General features: G+C 48.9%; 1 protein-coding gene across 1 annotated transcript; it reads right to left on the reverse strand.

Annotated features, from left to right (window-relative positions):
• Window positions 1-1,368: 1,368 nt before the first annotated feature.
• On the reverse strand, window positions 1,369-21,125 carry LOC148433694 (general transcription factor 3C polypeptide 2-like; the record flags this gene model as incomplete). The annotated part of the gene is made up of 7 exons (XM_088465827.1): window positions 1,369-2,813; window positions 4,657-4,764; window positions 5,975-6,139; window positions 8,290-8,418; window positions 19,292-19,379; window positions 19,460-19,621; window positions 20,984-21,125. Coding segments are annotated over 7 exons (1,013 nt in total), but the record flags the coding sequence as incomplete, so codon positions are not given.
• Between the last annotated feature and the right edge of the window lie 1,827 nt (window positions 21,126-22,952).

Consider the following 22,952-nt stretch of genomic DNA (forward strand, 5'->3'; position numbering starts at 1 on the left):
ATACCACAGGAGCTTTGTGTTTCGGTAGCGCTGAGCGTCTTTTTACCTTTCAATGCGTCTCATACACACAGTGAAGCGAATAGAGAGCACAAGCAGCTTCTGCTGAGTAAAATGATATGCAGCATGTCTATCAGTGGCTGTAACACTAACGTAGCGTCTCACATGCTGCATATCATTTTACTCAGCAGAAGCTGCCTGTGCTATCTATTCACATCACATGTACATACACACACAGAGAACATAGGCATGCTGCATATCATTTTACTCAGCAGAAGCGGCTTGTGCTCTCTATTCGCTTCACTGTGTGAATAAGACGCATTTGAAGGTAAAAAGACGCTCAGCGCTACCGCATAACGCCACGACATGGCGAGACTAGAAGGGCTGTTTAACGCGCAAGCAGGCTAGATGTATGGGGACACATCTGTAAGGACAGGGGCTGCCGCTGATCTTTATCGGTACCCGCAGGAGGACAGAGACCAGTCAGGTCCTTACCGGCAGCCTGTAGCATCTCCGTGTCGTGATGAAAGATTGTGTCACAGAGCTGACATTTCCTCCCAGTGCTGCCAAAATCCACATAATGTCTGCACCCAGGAGAAATCCAGCTTATGCCCCTCTCCAGCCCCCGATGTCTGAGAGATGGCTCTGAGGTTCCGCACCATGCTCCTCAGAGTAAGTGTGAGTGCAGGACATGCACGGATGATGCAGCCTTTCTGGGTTTTCCCCGTGTTCTATGTGTCTGTGGTATAAGTGTGCACTTCTGTGTTATTGTATGTCAGGGAGGTCCATCTCCAGCCGCCGAAAAGGGCTCGTCGTGTGAGCAGCCCCCGGCCGGACTGGTGAGGACCCCTGCTGGCTGTATACATGGCGTTTGTGACACTGTTGTGACTGTATATTTGTACCAAACTCTTCATGTGCTCGTGTTTTATATACAATAAAGACAATGAAACAGACTGTGTGATAGTTCTGGTATAAACACCAAGCCACAGGTATGGCCAACACACACACCTATACACAAACGCACACGTCCACACACACAAGTGTATGCACACACCTATACACAAACACACGCGTACACACACAAACCACACCCATACACATCCACACCTATACACAAACGCACGCGTCCACACACACACAAACCACACCCATACACATCCACACCACACCACACACACCTGTGCACAAACGCACATGTCCACACACACACAAACCACACACATCCACACCTATACACAAACGCACGCGAACACACACGTCCACACCACACACACGCGAAAACACATGCCCATACATACACATCCACGCCTATACACAAACGCCCCCACACACACCTCCATTCCTTATATACAACAATCACACAAACACAAGTAGAAAAAGTCACACTTTAATAAACGTCCAGAAATTCCCCTCCCCCCCCGTACGGCGCTCAATGTGAGCGATGACATTCAGTAAAATTTGGGAGAGCTAATGTACCAGGAGCCTATTATCTACATACAAACCGGCCACGTACAGTCCCGTGTAACAGAACCATCAGATTGGGCTCTGTATGACGTGTGTACGGAGCATCAGCAGCGCAGGTCTCTGATTGGGCTCTGCATGACGTGTGTATGGAGCATCAGCAGCGCAGGTCTCTGATTGGGCTCTGCATGACGTGTGTACGGATCAGCAGCAGCGCAGGTCTCTGAATGGGCTCTGCATGACGTGTGTACGGAACATCAGCAGCACAGGTCTCTGAATGGGCTCTGCATGACGTGTGTACGGAACATCAGCAGCGCAGGTCTCTGAATCTCTGAATGGGCTCTGCATGACGTGTGTACGGAACATCAGCAGCGCAGGTCTCTGAATGGGCTCTGCATGACGTGTGTACGGATCAGCAGCAGCGCAGGTCTCTGAATGGGCTCTGCATGACGTGTGTACGGAACATCAGCAGCGCAGGTCTCTGAATGGGCTCTGCATGACGTGTGTACGGAACATCAGCAGCGCAGGTCTCTGAATGGGCTCTGCATGACGTGTGTACGGATCAGCAGCAGCGCAGGTCTCCGATTGGGCTCTGCATGACGTGTGTACGGAGCATCAGCAGCGCAGGTCTCTGATTGGGCTCTGTATGACGTGTGTACGGAGCATCAGCAGCGCTGGTCTCTGATTGGGCTCTGCTTGACGTGTGTACGGAGCATCAGCAGCGCAGGTCTCTGATTGGGCTCTGCATGACGTGTGTACGGAACATCACAAGCGCAGGTCTCTGATTGGGCTCTGCAGGACCTGTGTACGGAACATCACGAGCGCAGGTCTCTGATTGGGCTCTGCATGACGTGTGTACGGAGCATCAGCAGTGCAGGTCTCTGAATGGACTCTGTCTATGCCTGTGACGTTCCTGGGCTATTACTGTACGAAGTGCTGCATGACCTGTGTACGGAACATCACGAGCGCAGGTCTCTGATTGGGTGCTGCATGACCTGTGTACGGAACATGTACAAATGCGCATTTAAAAACAATGTAAAAAAAAAAAAACCCACAGAGGTGACTTAATGACCCCAGACATGGCGACACAGCGTGATCGGAATGACGCGGCCAGCCCTGCCCGCACCACGTGGACGCTAGACCTGCACCACACAATGCTGCACCTCAGGGCTGTAATCACACTCTCCCAGCGTCTCAGTGTCCTCATACATGGCCCGGAACTGGGAGCTCTTCTCCTGCAGCATCTTCTGTCCCACTGAAGACACCAGGCCCCGAACACAGTGCACTCTCACCAGGCCCGAGTGCCCACCCGACACAATCCAGGGGTACGAGTCCAAGTTAGGGCTGAAGCGGACCTGGGGGAAGAACACATGTATATATCTACAGTAAATATATATATATATATATATATACACACACACACACACATACATACATACATATACACACAGTCAGGTGCATAAATATTGGGACATTGACAGAATTTTCAGATTTTGGCCTCTATTCACCACCACAATGGCTTTGAAATGAAATAAACAAGATGTGATTTACCTGCAGACTTTCAGATTTAATTTGAGGGTAATTACATCCAAATCGGGTGAACGGTGTAGGAATTACAACATTTTCTATATGTGCCTCCCACTTTTTAAGGGGCCAAAAGTAATGGGACTATCAACTCAAAAGCTATTTCATGGACAGGTGTGGGCTATTCCCTCATTATTTCATTATCTATAAGCAGGTAAAAGGTCTGGAGTTGATTCTAGGTGTGACATTTGCATTTGGAATCAGTTGCTGTCAACTCTCAATATGAGATCCAAACAGCTGTGACTATCAGTTAAGCCATCATTAGGCTGAAAAATCAAAACAAACCCATCAGAGAGATAGCAAAAACATTAGGTGTGGCCAAATCAACTGTTTGGAACACTCTTAAAAAGAAAGAACGCACCGGAGAGCTCAGCAACACCAAAAGACCCGGAAGACCATGGAAAACAACTGTGGTTGATGACAAAAGAATTATTTCCCTGGTCAAGAAAAACCCCTTCACAACAGTTGGCCAAATCAAGAACACTCTCCAGGAGGTAGATGTATATGTGTCAAAGTCAACAATCAAGAGAAGACTTCACAAGAGTGAATATAGAGGGTTCACCACAAGATGTAAACCATTGGTGAGCCACAAAAACAGGAAGACCAGATTAGAGTTTTCCAAACAACATCTAAAAAAGCCATTACAGTTCTGGAACAACATCCTATGGACAGATGAGACAAAGATCAACTTGTACCAGAGTGATGAGAAGAGTATGGAGAAGGAAAGGAACTGCTCATGATCCAAAACATACCACCTCATCAGTGAAGCATGGTGGTGGTAGTGTCATGGCGTGGGCATGTATGGCTGCCAATGGAACTGGTTCCCTTGTATTTATTGATGATGTGACTGCTGACGAAAGCAGCAGAATGAATTCTGAAGTGTTTCGGGCAATATTATATGCTCATATTCAGTCAAATGCTTCAGAACTCATTGGACGGCGCTTCACAGTGCAGATGGACAATGACCCGAAGCATACTGCGAAAGCAACCAAAGAGTTTTTTAAGGCTAAAAAGTGGAATGTTATGCAATGGCCAAGTCAATCCCCTGACCTGAATCCGATTGAGCATGCATTTCACTTGATGAAGACAAAACTGAAGGGAAAATGCCCCAAGAACAAGCAGGAACTGAAGACATTTGCAGTAGAGGCCTGGCAAAGCATCACCAGGGATGAAACCCAGCGTCTGGTGATGTCTATGCGTTCCAGACTTCAGGCTGTAATTGCCTGCAAAGGATTTGCAACAAAGTATTAAAAAGTGAAAGTTAGATTTAGGATTGTTTAGTTTGTCCCATTACTTTTGGCCCCTTAAAAAGTGGGAGGCACATATAGAACCCGTTGTAATTCCTACACCGTTCACCTGATTTGGATGTAATTACCCTCAAACTAAATCTGAAAGTCTGCAGGTAAAGCACATCTTGTTTGTTTCATTTCACAGCCATTGTGGTGGTGAATAGAGGCCAAAATATGAAAATTCTGTCAATGTCTCAATATTTATGCACCTGACTATCTCTCTCTCTCCTAGAGGAGACATCAATCATTCATTTACACCCCAGCCATGGTTCCCTTGCGGCACTGTTGGGACTATCCCGGGGGACACAAGAAGCGGGACCCTCACCTTGTGTACGGCCTCCAGCTGCACGCGCTCCATGTTTAGGTCACCCTTCATCTCATTGGCTTGCATCCTCCTGACAGGCTCCCTGCTGTGCAGACGCTGGAATGTCCTCTGAGGGAGAGACAGGAACACACAGGTATAACATGGACATCAGGCTATGGGGCAGTAGTACACAGGAAATTTACAACGCAGACCCTGGGATCTGCATGCCAACTAGACGGGGGCGACAGTCCCTCATTTTCTACAACGGTCCCAGGCGTGGCCCCCCAAACGCTGCAGCATGTCAGTGATGGGGGGACTGCAACCGATCACACAGGACCCTATCTGCATATGCACAGACCCCCAAATATCGGATATGTACTTACATCCCTGAATCAGGCCACAAACACCACAACCTGCTGCAGGTATGACATTATACATACTGGTAGTGCCACAGCCAGCTACTGGGCAATGGGGATTGGGGCAAACACGTCGTTCTAGGCGTCCCAGTGCAGAGAAGTGGCTGCTCCTGGTTTCCACACTGGAGCCAAGAGGTTGTGAGCAGCAGGAGCTGGATTTAGTCCTGGAGGTGGGTGCTAGAGCCCAGGGCACATAGGGCAGATACCCAGGTAAGTGACGGAAATCCTGTAACACTTGGTACCTGATGAAGGTACCAGCGTATTATGTGATTGGGCAGATAAATAGATATCTATGAATCAGAGCTGAGCACTCTCCATAAGCTCAGGAACTGGACACTTGGCCACTCGTTGTGTTTAGGAAAGAGACCCCCAGCAAAGGGAGACACTGCCTAGTCTATCTATACCCACTACAGCATCTATCACAGGTGACATTATACACCCCGGCCTGTTACTAGCTCAGCCAGTCCCAGGGTAGTGACCCAGACAGGCAGCTCGGCCAGTCCCAGGGTAGCGACCCAGACAGGCAGCTCGGCCAGTCCCAGGGTAGCGACCCAGACAGGCAGCTCGGCCAGTCCCAGGGTAGCGACCCAGACAGGCAGCTCGGCCAGTCCCAGGGTAGCGACCCAGACAGGCAGCTCGGCCAGTCCCAGGGTAGCGACCCAGACAGGCAGCTCGGCCAGTCCCAGGGTAGCGACCCAGACAGGCAGCTCGGCCAGTCCCAGGGTAGCGACCCAGACAGGCAGCTCGGCCAGTCCCAGGGTAGCGACCCAGACAGGCAGCTCGGCCAGTCCCAGGGTAGCGACCAGTCAGGGTCACGTAAGACAGATTCTCGCTGGACAGTAACCTGTGATCCAGGTATAACGCTTGTCCTCTCCATGACCTATACGCGTCCATATAACGCCAGTACCACGCGCAGCCCTTACCAGATCCATGTCCTGGAAGAGGAGGCTGAACCTTCCCACTGCAGCACGGAAAGACTTTGGCTTGAAATGTTCCCAGTCGTGGCTCTCTGCCAGGGGACCGCAATCAGACGGCCGGGTGTCATCAGATTGGGGGGCATACGACAGGAAATCAGCTTTATAAAGGGGCTATGGCAAGGGAAAACAAAGAACACAACTGGAACATAGGACACATATCAAGCTGCTATTACGTATAGCGACTGCAATACTGGGCACTTATTATGCTGCCACTACATATAGCGACTGTAATACTAGGCACTTATTACGCTGACACTACATATAGCGACTGTAATACTAGGCACTTATTACGCTGCTACTACGTATACCGACTGTAATACTAGGCACTTATCACACTGCCACTACGTATAGCGGCTGTAATACTAGGCACTTATTACGCTGCCACTACGTATAGCGACTGTAATACTAGGCACTTATCATGCTGCCACTATGTATAGCGACTGTAATACTAGGCACTTATTACACTGACACTACATATAGCGACTGTAATACTAGGCACTTATTACGCTGACACTACGTATAGCGACTGTAATACTGGGCACTTATTACGCTGACACTACATATAGCGACTGTAATAATGGCCACTTATCATGCTGCCACTATGTATAGCGACTGTAATACTAGGCACTTATTACACTGACACTACATATAGCGACTGTAATACTAGGCACTTATTACGCTGACACTACGTATAGCGACTGTAATACTAGGCACTTATTACGCTGACACTACATATAGCGACTGTAATACTAGGCACTTATCATGCTGCCACTATGTATAGCGACTGTAATACTAGGCACTTATCACACTGCCACTACATATAGCGACTGTAATACTAGGCACTTATGCTGCCACTATGTATAGCGACTGTAATACTAGGCACTTATTACGCTGCCACTACGTATAGCAACTGTAATACTAGGCACTTATCACGCTGCCATAATAACGACTGTAATACTGGCCACTTATCACACTGCCATTACGCATAGCGACTGTAATAATGGCCACTTATCGCGCTGAAATAATAAAAACTGTAATACTGGCCACTTATCACGCTGCCATAACAACGACTGTAATACTGGGCACTTATCACACTGCCATTATACATAGCGACTGTAATAATGGCCACTTATCACACTGCCATTATACATAGCGACTGTAATAATGGCCACTTATCACACTGCCATTACGCATAGCGACTATAATAATGGTCACTTCTTACGCTTAAATTACTCATAGCGACTGTTATACAGGGCATTTATCACGCAGCCATTACGTATAGCGACTAAAAATGGGCACTTATACCGCTGCCATGATAACGATTGTAATACTGGCCACGTATCACGCTGCCATAATAACGATTTTAATACTGGTTACTTATACTGTCATTACCTATAACGAATGTAATACTGGTCACTTATCTCGTTGCCATTACATATAGCGACTAATACTGGGCACTTATCAAGCTGCCATTACGTATAGCAACTGTATTACTGGACACTTATCAGGCATTCATTATAGAGAATGTAACATCAGGCACTTATAAATTCGCTATATGTAATGCCAGCTTGATATCACTCTGCCATAATAACGACAATAGCACTGGCCACTTATCACGCGTTCATTGCATATAGCGACTGTAGGGCATTTATCAGGCTGCCTTTACGTATAGCGACTACCATTTTGTACTTATCGCGCTGCCATTCCAGCTACTGAATCACTGGGCACTTATTATACTGCCATTCCAGCTACTGGAACACCGGGCACTTATTACACTGCCATTCCAGCTACTGGAACACCGGGCACTTGTCACGCTTCCATTCCAGCTACTGGAACCCCCGGGCACTTATTACACTGCCATTCCAGCTACTGGAACACCGGGCACTAGCCACGCTTCCATTCCAGCTACTGGAACACCGGGCACTTATTACACTGCCATTCCAGCTACTGGAACACCGGGCACTTATTACACTGCCATTCCAGCTACTGGAACACTGGGCACTTATTACACAGCCATTCCAGCTACTGGAACACTTGATACTTTGGGGTATATTTACTAAAGTGCGGGTTTATAGAAGTGGAGCTGTTGCCCATAGCAACCAATCAGATTGTAGCTATCTTCTAGAAGGTAAAAGTAGAATCTGATTGGTTGCTATGGGCCCTTCTATAAATCCGCACTTTAGTAAATATACCCCTTATAGAGTTATGAGGAACAGCAGCATGATAATATATAAGATACAGCACATACGGATCACACTTACAAATCTGCGGTCAGATGGTCGCTTTGTGTTAAAAGATTGCGCATTGAGTCTGGGTAGAATGATGACCATAACCTCTCCGCTGATGTCCCCAGCAGTGACTGTACTCAGCCAGTCTGAGCCTGAGACACTCTGCAAAAGGACAGGAAGTTCGTGAGAGCAAAAACAGAATAAATGTAGTATAAATGTACAATAATAACAATAACTGCTAATCAGCCCCACCCTATCCACTGAGAACAGGCTTCCATAATGTACCTAACCCACCCTTCTCCAGCCTATCCACTGAGAACAGGCTTCCGTAATGTACCTAACCCACCCTTCCTCCAGCCTACCCACTGAGAACAGGCTTCCGTAATGTACCTAACCCACCCTTCCTCCAGCCTGAGAACAGGATTCCATAATGTACCTAACCCACCCTTCCTCCAGCCTATCCACTGAGAACAGGCTTCCATAATGTACCTAACCCAGCCTTCCTCCAGCCTATCCACTGAGAACAGGCTTCCATAATGTACCTAACCCAGCCTTCCTCCAGCCTATCCACTGAGGACAGACTTCCATAATGTACCTAACCCACCCTTCCTCCAGCCTACCCACTGAGAACAGGCTTCCGTAATGTACCTAACCCACCCTTCCTCCAGCCTATCCACTGAGAACAGGCTTCCATAATGTACCTAACCCACCCTTCCTCCAGCCTATCCACTGAGAACAGGCTTCCATAATGTACCTAACCCAGCCTTCCTCCAGCTTATCCACTGAGAACAGGCTTCCGTAATGTACCTAACCCACCCTTCCTCCAGCCTATCCACTGAGAACAGGCTTCCATATTGTACCTAACCCACCCTTCCTCCAGCCTATCCACTGAGAACAGGCTTCAATAATGTACCTAACCCACCCTTCCTCCAGCCTATCCACTGAGAACAGGCTTCCATAATGTACCTAACCCAGCCTTCCTCCAGCCTATCCACTGAGAACAGGCTTCAATAATGTACCTAACCCACCCTTCCTCCAGCCTATCCACTGAGAACAGGCTTCCATAATGTACCTAACCCAGCCTTCCTCCTGCCTATCCACTGAGAACAGGCTTCCATAATGTACCTAACCCACCCTTCCTCCAGCCTATCCACTGAGAACAGGCTTCCATAATGTACCTAACCCACCCTTCCTCCAGCCTATCCACTGAGAACAGGCTTCAATAATGTACCTAACCCACCCTTCCTCCAGCCTATCCACTGAGAACAGGCTTCCATATTGTACCTAACCCACCCTTCCTCCAGCCTATCCACTGAGAACAGGCTTCCATAATGTACCTATAGCCTATCCACTGAGAACAGGCTTCCATATTGTACCTAACCCACCCTTCCTCCAGCCTATCCACTGAGAACAGGCTTCCATAATGTACCTAACCCACCCTTCCTCCAGCCTACCCACTGAGAACAGGCTTCTATAATGTACCTATAGCCTATCCACTGAGAACAGGCTTCCATATTGTACCTAACCCACCCTTCCTCCAGCCTATCCACTGAGAACAGGCTTCCATAATGTACCTAACCCAGCCTTCCTCCTGCCTATCCACTGAGAACAGGCTTCCATAATGTACCTAACCCAGCCTTCCTCCAGCCTATCCACTGAGGACAGACTTCCATAATGTACCTAACCCACCCTTCCTCCAGCCTACCCACTGAGAACAGGCTTCCGTAATGTACCTAACCCACCCTTCCTCCAGCCTATCCACTGAGAACAGGCTTCCATAATGTACCTAACCCACCCTTCCTCCAGCCTATCCACTGAGAACAGGCTTCCATAATGTACCTAACCCAGCCTTCCTCCAGCTTATCCACTGAGAACAGGCTTCCGTAATGTACCTAACCCACCCTTCCTCCAGCCTATCCACTGAGAACAGGCTTCCATATTGTACCTAACCCACCCTTCCTCCAGCCTATCCACTGAGAACAGGCTTCAATAATGTACCTAACCCACCCTTCCTCCAGCCTATCCACTGAGAACAGGCTTCCATAATGTACCTAACCCAGCCTTCCTCCAGCCTATCCACTGAGAACAGGCTTCAATAATGTACCTAACCCACCCTTCCTCCAGCCTATCCACTGAGAACAGGCTTCCATAATGTACCTAACCCAGCCTTCCTCCTGCCTATCCACTGAGAACAGGCTTCCATAATGTACCTAACCCACCCTTCCTCCAGCCTATCCACTGAGAACAGGCTTCCATAATGTACCTAACCCACCCTTCCTCCAGCCTATCCACTGAGAACAGGCTTCAATAATGTACCTAACCCACCCTTCCTCCAGCCTATCCACTGAGAACAGGCTTCCATATTGTACCTAACCCACCCTTCCTCCAGCCTATCCACTGAGAACAGGCTTCCATAATGTACCTATAGCCTATCCACTGAGAACAGGCTTCCATATTGTACCTAACCCACCCTTCCTCCAGCCTATCCACTGAGAACAGGCTTCCATAATGTACCTAACCCACCCTTCCTCCAGCCTACCCACTGAGAACAGGCTTCTATAATGTACCTATAGCCTATCCACTGAGAACAGGCTTCCATATTGTACCTAACCCACCCTTCCTCCAGCCTATCCACTGAGAACAGGCTTCCATAATGTACCTAACCCACCCTTCCTCCAGCCTATCTACTGAGAACAGGCTTCCATAATGTACCTAACCCACCCTTCCTCCAGCCTATCCACTGAGAACAGGCTTCTATAATGTACCTAAACCCTAATATTACATATTTGTAATAATAAAAAATCTATCCAAGCACAAAAAGAGTGCCCACCATCATCTACCAGAACAGATGTTCCCTTATACACCTAGTCTCAGTAAGCCATGCCGCACAAGTGAGCCGCCATGTGCTGCTTGCACCGAGCGCCCCTTTTCACCCGAAAATGTGTCTGAGGGCTGGATTCAATTAGAGGCAAAAACGGCTGATTTCAGGTGAAAATAGGCGTAAGAGTCAGGAAATTGCCTCTGTACCCAAAAAAATGGCTGACAAACATCGGAAAATAATTAAGTGTATTATTGGCTGTAATAACATATAATTTGAGTATATGAAAAAACATAAAAAAAAAATGAGAAAGCATTGTTTTCCCAGGAAATTACTGTTCAACATAAATTGGGTTACGTTAAAATGGATGCAAGTATATTTTTGTGTCGTAAAAGCGCACTTTTAATATCCGTTAAAAAAGCGCCTGCTGCAACCACGTACAATGTTTAAAACACTTGACTTATCCATATCACCCTCCCCCCCTGAAATACCAGACCCAACACAGATGGGGCCACATACATCTAGCCTTCTTGCGCGTTAAACAGCCCTTATGGTCGCGTGGCTCTGGGTAGCACCGAGCGTCTTTTTACCATCGAATCCGTCTTATTTGCACAACTAGAAACGCTATGTTACAGTCTCAGCGGTTGTAACTCTGTAACGTAGCGTTTCGCATACAGATACACCCGCAGACGCACACACAACATAGGTATGCTGCATATCATTCTACTCAGCAGAACCTGCTTGTGCTATCTGTTCACATCGTTGTGCGAAAAAGATGCATTTGAAGGTAAAAATACGCACAAAAATATGCTTGGCGCTACCATGTCACACTGAGCTCCTGTGTTGTGTGGCGCGACGGAGGATAGATGTGGGCACATCGGTACGGTGAACCCATTTTCAACTTTTTTTTGTCTCCAAATTTTTGACCAGTCGTTTATCGCCAAATTGCTCAACTTTCAAAAAATGTTTAGGGTAAGTTATCATTAGGTGAGGGTCCTGAAACACCCCCCCCCATTTTTTGTCAAAAAATAAGAGATATGGTAAGAACTTACCTGTGTTATCTCTATTTCTGTTAGGTTCATAGGGTTGCACAGGATACTTTGGGGTATAGGCATGGCTTCGTCCATCGGGCACCCCACAGTTAAAACTTTTCATCCCAGGATGCACCGGGGCCCTCTCTCCTATACCCCGCCCCCAGGACCCTTCAGTTTTAGTAGTAAGCCATAGGCCGGAGGAGGAGAAAAAGAGAGAAGAAAGTCTGGAACACACATAGAAGGAGGTGGAAAAGCCGGTGACCAGAACAAAACCCATCTGAAGCACAGGTGAGACAGGGTGGGAGTCCCCTATGGACCTCACAGAAATAGAGTTAACCAAGGTAAGTTCTTACCATATCTCTTATTTTCTGCAGCGGACTCCATAGGGTATCCACAGGATACTTTGGGGATGTCCCAAAGCAGTACCCTCAAGGGTGGGGACGCTCCTGTGCAGAAAGGAGAATCCGCCACCCGAAGGAAGCATCCTGAGAGGCAAAGGTATCAAAAGCGTAATACCTGACAAAGGTATGGACAGAACACCACACGCCTTACAAAGCTGTACAGCCGAGGTGCCACAGCAAGATGCCCACGAAGGACCCACTGACCTTGTAGAATGAGCCGTAACAGAGGGCAGCACTGGAAGACCCTCATGAGTGTAAGCCTCAAAGATCACCATGCGAATCCACTGTGCCAAAGTCTGCTTGTTGGCAGGCCAACCCTTCTTGTGAAATCCATACAGCACAAACATGGAGTCTGATTTTCGAAGAGAACTGGTACAGTACACATAAATCCGTAGAGCCCGTACCACACCAATGACGCCTCACCAGCTGAGAGATCCGATGAGTTTAAAGCTGGTACTATAATTCCCTCATTAATGTGGAAACCAAACACCACCTTGGGAAGGAAACCAGGGCGGGTCCGAAGTACCACCCTCTCCGGATGAAAAATCAGAAAGGGAGGGCGACAGGAAAGAGCCTCCAAATCTGACACCCCTCTAGCCAAAGCAATAGCCAGAAGAAACACAGTCTTCGCTGTAAGCTATTTAAAAGCCACTGAGCCCAGGGGTTCAAATGGAGGTCCTTGGAGTGCCCTCAGGACCACAGCCAAATCCCAAGGAGCCACTGGAGGGACAAAGGGAAGCTGAATGTGAAGGACACCTTGCATAAAGGTGCGGATATCAGGAAGCTGAGCAATCCTACGCAGAAACCACACCAACAGACCGGAGACATGCACCTTTATGGAGGCGAGGCGGAGACCAAGATCTAAGCCCGACTGTAGGAAAGCCAGCACTCTGGATATCCGAAACACCTGGGGATCGTACCCTCTAGGACGACACCATCAAAATAGGTATGCCACACCCTGTGGTAAATCCTGGCAGAAGGTTTCCGAGCACTGAGCATAGTATTCACCACAGATCTGGAGAAACCCTTTGACCTTAGGAGGGAATGTCTCAAGAGCCACGCCGTCAAAGACAGATGACCTAGGATCGGGTAAAGGCAAGGACCCTGAGACAACAGGTCCAGACGTTGAGGCAACAGCAACGGAGTGTCGATGGAGAGACACTGAAGATCTGAGTACCAATGACGTCTGGGCAATGCTGGAGCCACCAGCAGGATCTTGCCCCTTCTTGCTTGAACTTTTGAAGTACTAGAGGAAGAAGGGAGAACAGAGGAAACAGGTAGGCAAACTGGAAGGTCCACCATACCGACAGAGCATCTACCAGGAGAGCCTCTGCGTCTCTTGTTCGGGATCTGTACACCCGCAGCTTGCTGTTGTGTCTGGAGGCAATGAGGTCTATTTCGGGAAGGCCCCACTTGTCCACTAGTAGTTGAAATACCTCCTGGTGAAGAGACTATTCCCAGGATGCATGTTGTGACGGCTGAGGAAGTCCGCTTCCCAGTTGAGTAATCCTGGAAGGAACACTGCAGAGAGAGCTGGGATATTGCCTTCCGCCCAAGTCAGAATGCGGGATACCTCTTTTAGGGCCGCCTGACTTCGAGTCCCACCTTAACGTTTTATGTAAGCCACCGTGGTGGTGTTGTCTGGCTGAATTTCTACGGGTTTTCCGCGCAGAATTAGTCTTGATTGTTGCAGCGCTCTGAACACTGCCCGAAGTTCCAATATACTGATCGGCAGGGCAGATTCCGCTGACGTCCACCGTCCCTGGAAGACGTGTGGACCCGTCACAGGTATCTGTCTTTAGGACCAAAGTCTGAGATCCAAAACGGGCGTCCCCTGTTGAGATGAGACTTCTGTAACCACCAAGTCAGATACAGGCGCACCACTGGAGATAACACAATTATTTGTGTCTTTATCTGAAGGGGTAATCCGTCCCATCTGGAGAGAATCAACATCTGCAGAGGTCTGGAATGAAACTGGGCATACTCCACCATGATGAACGTCGACACCATGGAACCGAGTAACCTCATTGCCGAGTGAAGAGACACTCGGCGACCCTGGAGGCAATTGCGTATCCTGGACTGCAACATGGAGATCTCTTCTTTCGTCAAGATCCTCTGCTGCTGAAAGTCCAACAATGCCCCCAGATGGACCATACTCTGAGAAGGAATTAGGGAGGATTTCTTCCAGTCGTGAGTCTGCAACACTGATATTGTCAGCTGCAGATGGCTGCGAAGCACTTCTGTAGACCCTGCCAACAGCAGAAGGTCGTCCAAGTATGGTAACAGGCGAACCCCCTGCAACCGCAGGTGGGCCCCCATGACCTTTGTAAACACCTGGGGCGCTGTGCACAGGCCAAACGGCAGAGCCTGGAACTGGTAATGATGATCTAGTACCGCAAATCTGAGGTAACGTTGATGAGCCCTGGCAATGGGGATATGCAGGTATGCATCCGGAATATCCAGAGACAGCATAAAATCCCCAGGTTCCATAGCTAATATAATGGAACGCAGAGTCTCCATCCGGAACCGAGGGACCCTTAGAAACTTGTTCAGGGTTTTTGAACCTGAAAGAGGTTGGAGTAATAACCCACCCCCCTTAGGAGTAACGGAACAGGCACTATGACCCCCGTTTGGAGCATAGAGTGCACCACCTTCTAAATTGCCAGGGCCTTCTCTGGATCTGAAAAAAGGCCTGCTGTGAAGAACTGATGAGGGGGCCTTCTGCAGAAGGAGAGGGCATACCCCTGAGATAGCACTTCCCTTACCCAAGTGTCTGTGGTGGTCTGGCACCAGCACTGGGCGATTTGCAGAAGCCGGCCTCCCACCCTGGGGTCCTCCAAGGGGAGGCCCATCCAGTCAGGCTGAGGGTTTGTCGTCCTGCTTAGCGGCTGGACGTCTGTTGCTCCAAGCCTGTTTCTTGGCCTTTTTGGACCCTGAAGGTCTCGGAAAGGACTGCACCTTAGGCTTACCCTGTGGGTGATATGGTCGAAAGGATGGGGTCCTAGACCCAGATGGTGCCGGGGCTGAAGGTAGATATGCAGATTTTGCTGCCGCCAGTGTATCCACAATCTTGCCCAAATCGGGGGCCAAACTGTACCTGACTATTATATGGTAAGCATTCCAAACCCTTTTTGGATTCAGCATCCACTCTCCAAGAGCGTAACCACAAGGAGCGGCAAGCAAACCCTAGAAGTAAGTATACTCACATCCAAAGCTGCTTCATTAATGTACGCAGCGGAATCCTGGAGTTTCCACTCTAACACAACCTGCTCACTGGTAACCTCCGAGGAAAAAGATGCTTCCAAGGCGTCCACCAATCTTTCCATGGCCTGAGCCACCGAGCAGACAGCCATAGCCGGTCTGGAGGCCCCTCCAGTGAGGGAGTAGATAGACTTAAGTCACACCTCCACTTACGGTCTGTAGCATCAGTCAGAGAGGACATGTATGTCATAGGTAATGTTGCACTCTTCACTAAGCACGTTACATGGGAATCCACCCGAGACCTGGGGAGGAGACTACCATTTAGTGAAATAATTCTCCGCAAAGGGCTATGCATAGGCCAAACGTTTTTGAGGTTGAAACAGTTTCCCCAGAGACTTCCACGCCTCCTCCAAGTGATCCACTAGCTGACCAGATAGGGGAGAAACTGCAGCAGCACCCTTAACATCCAAAAAATAAGCATACGTAGGTGTAGCCGCAGGGAGGCTCTCGTCTGTAATTACCATGGCCATACGGACTGCCAGTATGAGGCCTGGAATATATATCTCCGCCCCTGATTGTGGGGCGCCAGTGTCAGACAAATCCAGAAGCTTGCCATCATCTGACGACATGTCATCCTCCTCATACTGTGTAGTCGGGAATGACAATAATGGTCTCTTAGCAGGCCTAAGAGGTGGCTGTTGCAACCGGTCCATTAGGTTCTGCACCGTGGCAGACCGACAGCTCACCCAGACAGATTTCGCTTGAGAAAGAGTCTGATGAGGGGGCACTGTGCAACCACCATCTGCCCCGGGACCCCTAGTATGGGGGACGGGACTACCGCCTGCTGCGTGAAGCCCAATTGGGGGAACGTAGGGGGGGCTGATAACCTATCCACTAGGACATTCAAAGCTTCTGCAAAACAAGCCCAGGGAGATTCCTGTGAGGACAGCAGGAGTACCAGGAATGGCCAAGCACGCAGCACATAACCCATCCTGAAGTAATTCCCCCTCCCCCACACTTGCTTTACACCTGGAGCACGAAAACAGGAGAGGTGCTCCTCTAACAGAGTCCTCGCTCCCTGACACATCGGTATGTGACCCACCGTACAGTAAGAAACACCTTAAATTGTGAGGTAAATTCTCACCCTGACAGCACTGGCACCATGAGGGCTGAGAGAAAAGGAGATATAGGGATAGTAAAATGGCTGACAGTAGAAATACAGACAGCGCTAGCATAAAGTCACACTCCATGCAGAGAAATGCCTGTACAAATGGCGCTATCATCAACTACACCGACCTACAGTCTGTGTGGTGCCCGATGGATGACGCCATGCCTATACCCCAAGCTATCCTGTGGACACCCAATGGACTCTGCTGCAGAAATAGGGGATTTTGCTTTTTTTTTTTCACCTGGTCTGAGATGGTGAAAACGTTTCGCAGTTTTTTTTTGGCAATTTCGCCGCTAATTGAATATGGCCCTTAGTCGTAATGCGATGTGACTAGGACGCACCAGGAGGCTTCACTGATAAATGATTTGATAGATGACACTTGTATATCTGTATGTGACTAAGGACCTGATTCAGACCCGATCGCTAAGCTGCGGTCGCTTGTTTGCAAAAGGGGCCGGGTATGCAAATCAAGCGATCGCACTGTGCGGTGTAAGGACGCCCTCTATGTCTTAGTGAGCGACGGCAGTGAGCGTACGCAGGACTATAAAACATCCCACCCGTCACTCGCTGCACACGTCATCTCCAGGAAGTGTCTGATTAATCGTGAACATCGAGACCCATCGGAGCTGCTCGCAGCCCTTGTGATAGACCTTACCCTCCCGCAAGCACTGCGATCAGTTCAGGCTAAAATACAACCAAGTGATGTGGTGAATGACGCTTTCATGCTAATTATACACACCCATTAAACTCCGCTCTGACGGCCAGACACGCCTGCATTCGCGTATCCACTCCCCCGTTCACAAGCACCTTCCCCTATTATCACCAACAAACGGCGCAATCTGTCACTCAAAGTAGCGGCCAGTCTGTGTACAACGAGCGCTCGATTCCCGATCGCTATGACTGGCTTGCACACGCACATTGCGAACCATACGCATGCGCAGATGTGCGATTATCGGCAAGAGCGAGCGGCCGCTGCTTAGCGATCGGGTCTGAATAAGCTCCTAAGTCTGTAAACAAAGCAAAACAGATCTTTGCGTGGAAAAAAGTTGCGGCCGCTGCATCATAGCACTTCACATACAGATTCAGGTTAAGTGACACAGACATACAAACGGCGCATATTTGGGTGCCAGGGACTAAGCTCGGCACAAGCAGAGTCGCACAGGACCTAGCTCACCGAGAGAGCTGATTGGCGTGACTGCAGCAACAGTCTGAGGACAAATCATTTCTTCTTCTACGCCATCCACAGATACGCCATACACAGACTGCCGAGCAGCCGCTTCCTCCCATTACAATAATTACTCTCAAATTTCCTTTTAGGCAAATGTGAATGGACCCAGCCAATATTCCCCTTCTACCAGTCAACCAACACCAAACCCCCGGTGTTTAGAACCCACCATCATACCGCCACCAAACACCCAGGGTTTAGAACCCGCCACCAAACCTCCGGGGTTTAGAACCCACCATCAAACCACCACCAAACCCCCGGGGTTTAGAACCTGCCATCATACCGCCACCAAACACCCGGGGTTTAGAACCCGCCACCAAACCTCCGGGGTTTAGAACCCACCATCAAACCACCACCAAACCCCCGGGGTTTAGAACCTGCCATCATACCGCCACCAAACACCCGGGGTTTAGAACCTGCCATCAAACCCCCGGGGTTTAGAACCTGCCATCATACCGCCACCAAACCCCCAGGGTTTAGAACCCGCCACCAAACCTCCGGGGTTTAGAACCTGCCACCAAACCCTCGGGGTTGAGAAGCCGCCATCAAAACACCACCAAACCCCCGGGGTGTAGAACCGCCACCAAACCCCCGGGGTTTAGAACCCACCCCCCAAACCTCCGGTGTTTAGAAGCCACCACCAAACCACCGGGGTTTAGAAGCTGCCATCAAACCGCAACCAAACCACTGGGGTTTAGAACCCGCCACCAAACCACCGGTGTTTAGAACCTGCCACCAAACCACTGGGGTTTAGAACCTGCGGCTTATTAAAATTTAATTTAGGTCCGCCTGGTATCCACTCTTCTGCCCAGTTCACCATCACACTCTTTAGCCCAATGCGTAGAATGTAAGCTCTTACAGGCAGGTCCCTTCTTCCTCATGTTCCTGCCTAGTACTATCCTTGCTTCCAGCTTTCCTCATCTCGTGTCTCCTAGTCCCAATCAGCGTTGCGGAGGCTGTGCGCTCGCCCTATTTGTGGATCGCTCTGTGTTGCTCCTATGATTTATCAGCTTATACTTCCTCTCACTATTGGCCCCAAAATTTTTTCCTTATAAACTTTTAAAGTAATTCATGTAATTAAGTGAAAAGTGACACAAACATACACCTTAGTCTATGGAAAACATGAGGACGTCATAGCAAGTGTACAACGTGTTCGCCATAAAGAGACAAGACAATGAGGAATCTTACCCACACTGTTCCTTTGCGCGGAGCGACAAAATATGGCTTATAGGCGAGGAAGCCGGAGTCCACATAATGGAGGCCGCATAACCCGTGCCTAGACAAGATGGCATATAATAAATAGTCTTGCAAACCCTGAAACACTGATGTGATAGATGCGTGTTGTACAGTACTTACGAAGCGCTGCAGTTGTCCTCTGCCACCACCACGCCACAGTACGGCAACAACCACGCCATTTCTGTCAACTGGAATCGCTTGATGTTGACAGTTGGCGCACACAGACGTCGTAGGTCCCAAAACTTCAAACGTCGATCATTACTGCACGTCACCAGGAAATTACTGGGAGAGAGACACAAAAAACATTGTCCAGTCCAGAGCACAGCAACCAGTGTGTCCAACGCCCGCTGGCAGCTGAGACCAACCAGGTGCAGGTGATGAAGATGACCCATCAGTAGCTAGGATGGGGTCACTGTAGTGTAAGTAATGAGAGGATAAGACTCTGGCAGGTACCTGTATAACCAGGTGCAGGTGATGAAGATGACCCATCAGTAGCTAGGATGGGGTCACTGTAGTGTAAGTAATGAGAGGATAACACTCTGGCAGGAACCTGTATAACCAGGTGCAGGTGATGAAGATGACACATCAGTAGCTAGGATGGGGTCACTGTAGTTTAAGTAATGAAAGGATAACACTCTGGCAGGAACCTGTATAACCAGGTGCAGGTGATGAAGATGACCCATCAGTAGCTAGGATGGGGTCACTGTAGTGTAAGTAATGAGAGGATAACACTCTGGCAGGTACTTGTATAACCAGGTGCAGGTGATGAAGATGACCCATCAGTAGCTAGGATGGAGTCACTGTAGTGTAAATAATGAGAGGATAACACTCTGGCAGGTACCTGTATAACCAGGTGCAGGTGATGAGGATGACACATCAGTAGCTAGGATGGGGTCACTGTAGTGTAAGCAATGAGAGGATAACACTCTGGCAGGTACCTGTATAACCAGGTGCAGGTGATGAAGATGACCCATCAGAAGCTAGGATGGGGTCACTGTAGTGTAAGTAATGAGAGGATAAGACTCTGGCAGGTACCTGTATAACCAGGTGCAGGTGATGAAGATGACCCATCAGTAGCTAGGATGGGGTCACTGTAGTGTAAGTAATGAGAGGATAACACTCTGGCAGGTACCTGTATAACCAGGTGCAGGTGATGAAGATGACCCGTCAGTAGCTAGGATGGGGTCACTGTAGTGTAAGTAATGAGAGGATAAGACTCTGGCAGGTACCTGTATAACCAGGTGCAGGTGATGACGATGACCCATCAGTAGCTAGGATGGGGTCACTGTAGTGTAAGTAATGAGAGGATAACACTCTGGCAGGTACCTGTATAACCAGGTGCAGGTGATGAAGATGACCCATCAGTAGCTAGGATGGGGTCACTGTAGTGTAAGTAATGAGAGGATAAGACTCTGGCAGGTACCTGTATAACCAGGTGCAGGTGATGAAGATGACCCATCAGTAGCTAGGATGGGGTCACTGTAGTGTAAGTAATGAGAGGATAAGACTCTGGCAGGTACCTGTATAACCAGGTGCAGGTGATGAAGATGACACATCAGTAGCTAGGATGGGGTCACTGTAGTGTAAGTAATGAGAGGATAAGACTCTGGCAGATACCTGTATAACCTGAAGGAAATCCATTACCTGTCGGCTTTGCACCACTCGATGCAGCGCACAGCGTCGTCATGGGCAGAAAAGCTGAGGAATGGGTACTGCTTAATGACACCTCCCTGCCGAACCTTCTGCAAAACAGACTTGGTCTTCAAGTCCCAAATGGACACTGTGCCTAGAAAACATAAAATTAGGTCCATGATGAGGTGAGTTTTATCCATCAGGACAAGCTACTCGGGGTCACAAGTAACACACCTGTACGGAGCCAGGTAGCCAAGAATCACAATTAACCCATTGCGTCCATACACTATGGGTTACTAGTGATCCTTGACTATCTGGTTCTGTACGGATGTGCAACCATCCAACTGTGGATCCTTAGTAACCTATCTGTACATAATCAGCCAACCAAGGATCCCTAGTAACTCTTCTGTACAGAACCAGCTAGCCAAGGATCACTATTAACTTATTGTGTACAGAGTCATCCAACTGGGAATCACCAGTAACCCATCTGTATGGAACCAGCCAACTGGAGATCACTAGTAACTCATCTACACAGAAACGGACAACTGGAGATCACTAGTAACCCATCTACACAGAAACGGACAACTGGAGATCACTAGTAACTCATCTACACAGAAACGGACAACTGGAGATCACTAGTAACCCATCTACACAGAAACGGACAACTGGGGATCACTAGTAACTCATCTACACAGAAATGGACAACTGGGGATCCCTAGTAACTCATTTGTAGGGAACCAACTAACTGGGAACCACTACAAACGCATCTTTATAGTACCAACAAACAAGGGATCACTAAAAAACCATTTGTAGGGAACCAACTAGTTGGGAGCCACTAGTAACCCATCTGTAGGGAAAATATGAGATATGGTAAGAACTTACCCTTGTTATCTCTATTTCTACGAAGTCCATAGGGTTCCACAGGATACCTTGGGGTATAGGTGTGACGTCAGTCGCAGGGCACCATAGAGTTAAGCTTTCAGCCTCCCAGGATGCACTAGGTCCCCCTCCTATACCCCGCCCCCGAGCCAAGGCACCTCAGTTAGTTACCAAGCCATAGGCCGGAGGAGGAGAAGGAAGAGAGAGAACAAAGATCTGGACACATACAAGAATCACATTCTCACCAGAGGGAGACGGAAAACCGGTGACCAGAGCAAAGCCCATCTGCAGCACAGGTGCGACAGGGCGGGAGTCCTGTGGAACCCTATGGACTTCGTAGAAATAGAGATAACAAGGGTAAGTTCTTACCATATCTCATATTTTCTACTTCAGGGTCCATAGGGTATCCACAGGATACCTTGGGGATGTCCCAAAGCAGTATCCTTTAAGGGTGGGGACGCTCCTGTGCAGAAAGGAGAATCCGCCGCCCGAAGGAAGCATCCTGAGAGGCGAAGGTGTCAAACCTGTAATACCTCACGAAGGTATGGACAGAAGACCACGTAGCAGCCTTGCAGATCTGAACTGCCGAGGCACCACGTCGAGCTGCCCACGAAGGACCCACAGACCTAGTGGAATGAGCCTTCAGAGAAGGAGGGACCGGTAGGCCTTCATGAAGATAAGCTTCAGAAATAGCCATACGGATCCAGGCTGCCAAAGTTTGCTTTGAAGCAGGCCAACCCTTTTTACAGAAGCCATAGAGGACAACAAAGCGTCCGACTTCCTAAACAAAGAAGTGCGGTCAACATAAGTCCTTAAGGCCCGCACAACATCCAAAGAGGCCTCACCCACGGAAAGACCCGGTGAGTTAAAGGCCGGAACAACTATTTCCTCGTTAATATGAAACTGGGAAACAACTTTGGGAAGAAACTCGGGCCGAGTGCGGAGCACTGCCCTGTTCCCATGAAAAACCAAGAAAGGGGGTCTACAAGAAAGAGCCCCTAACTCAGAAACACGTCTGGCTGAAGCAACGGCCAGAAGGAAAACAGTCTTAGCTGTTAGCCATTTAATATCCACTGAGCCCAGTGGTTCAAACGGCGGTCCT

Source organism: Taudactylus pleione, unplaced genomic scaffold (genome assembly GCF_031769625.1).
Source record: "Taudactylus pleione unplaced genomic scaffold, aTauple2 ptg002170l, whole genome shotgun sequence".
Lineage (NCBI taxonomy): Eukaryota > Metazoa > Chordata > Amphibia > Anura > Myobatrachidae > Taudactylus > Taudactylus pleione.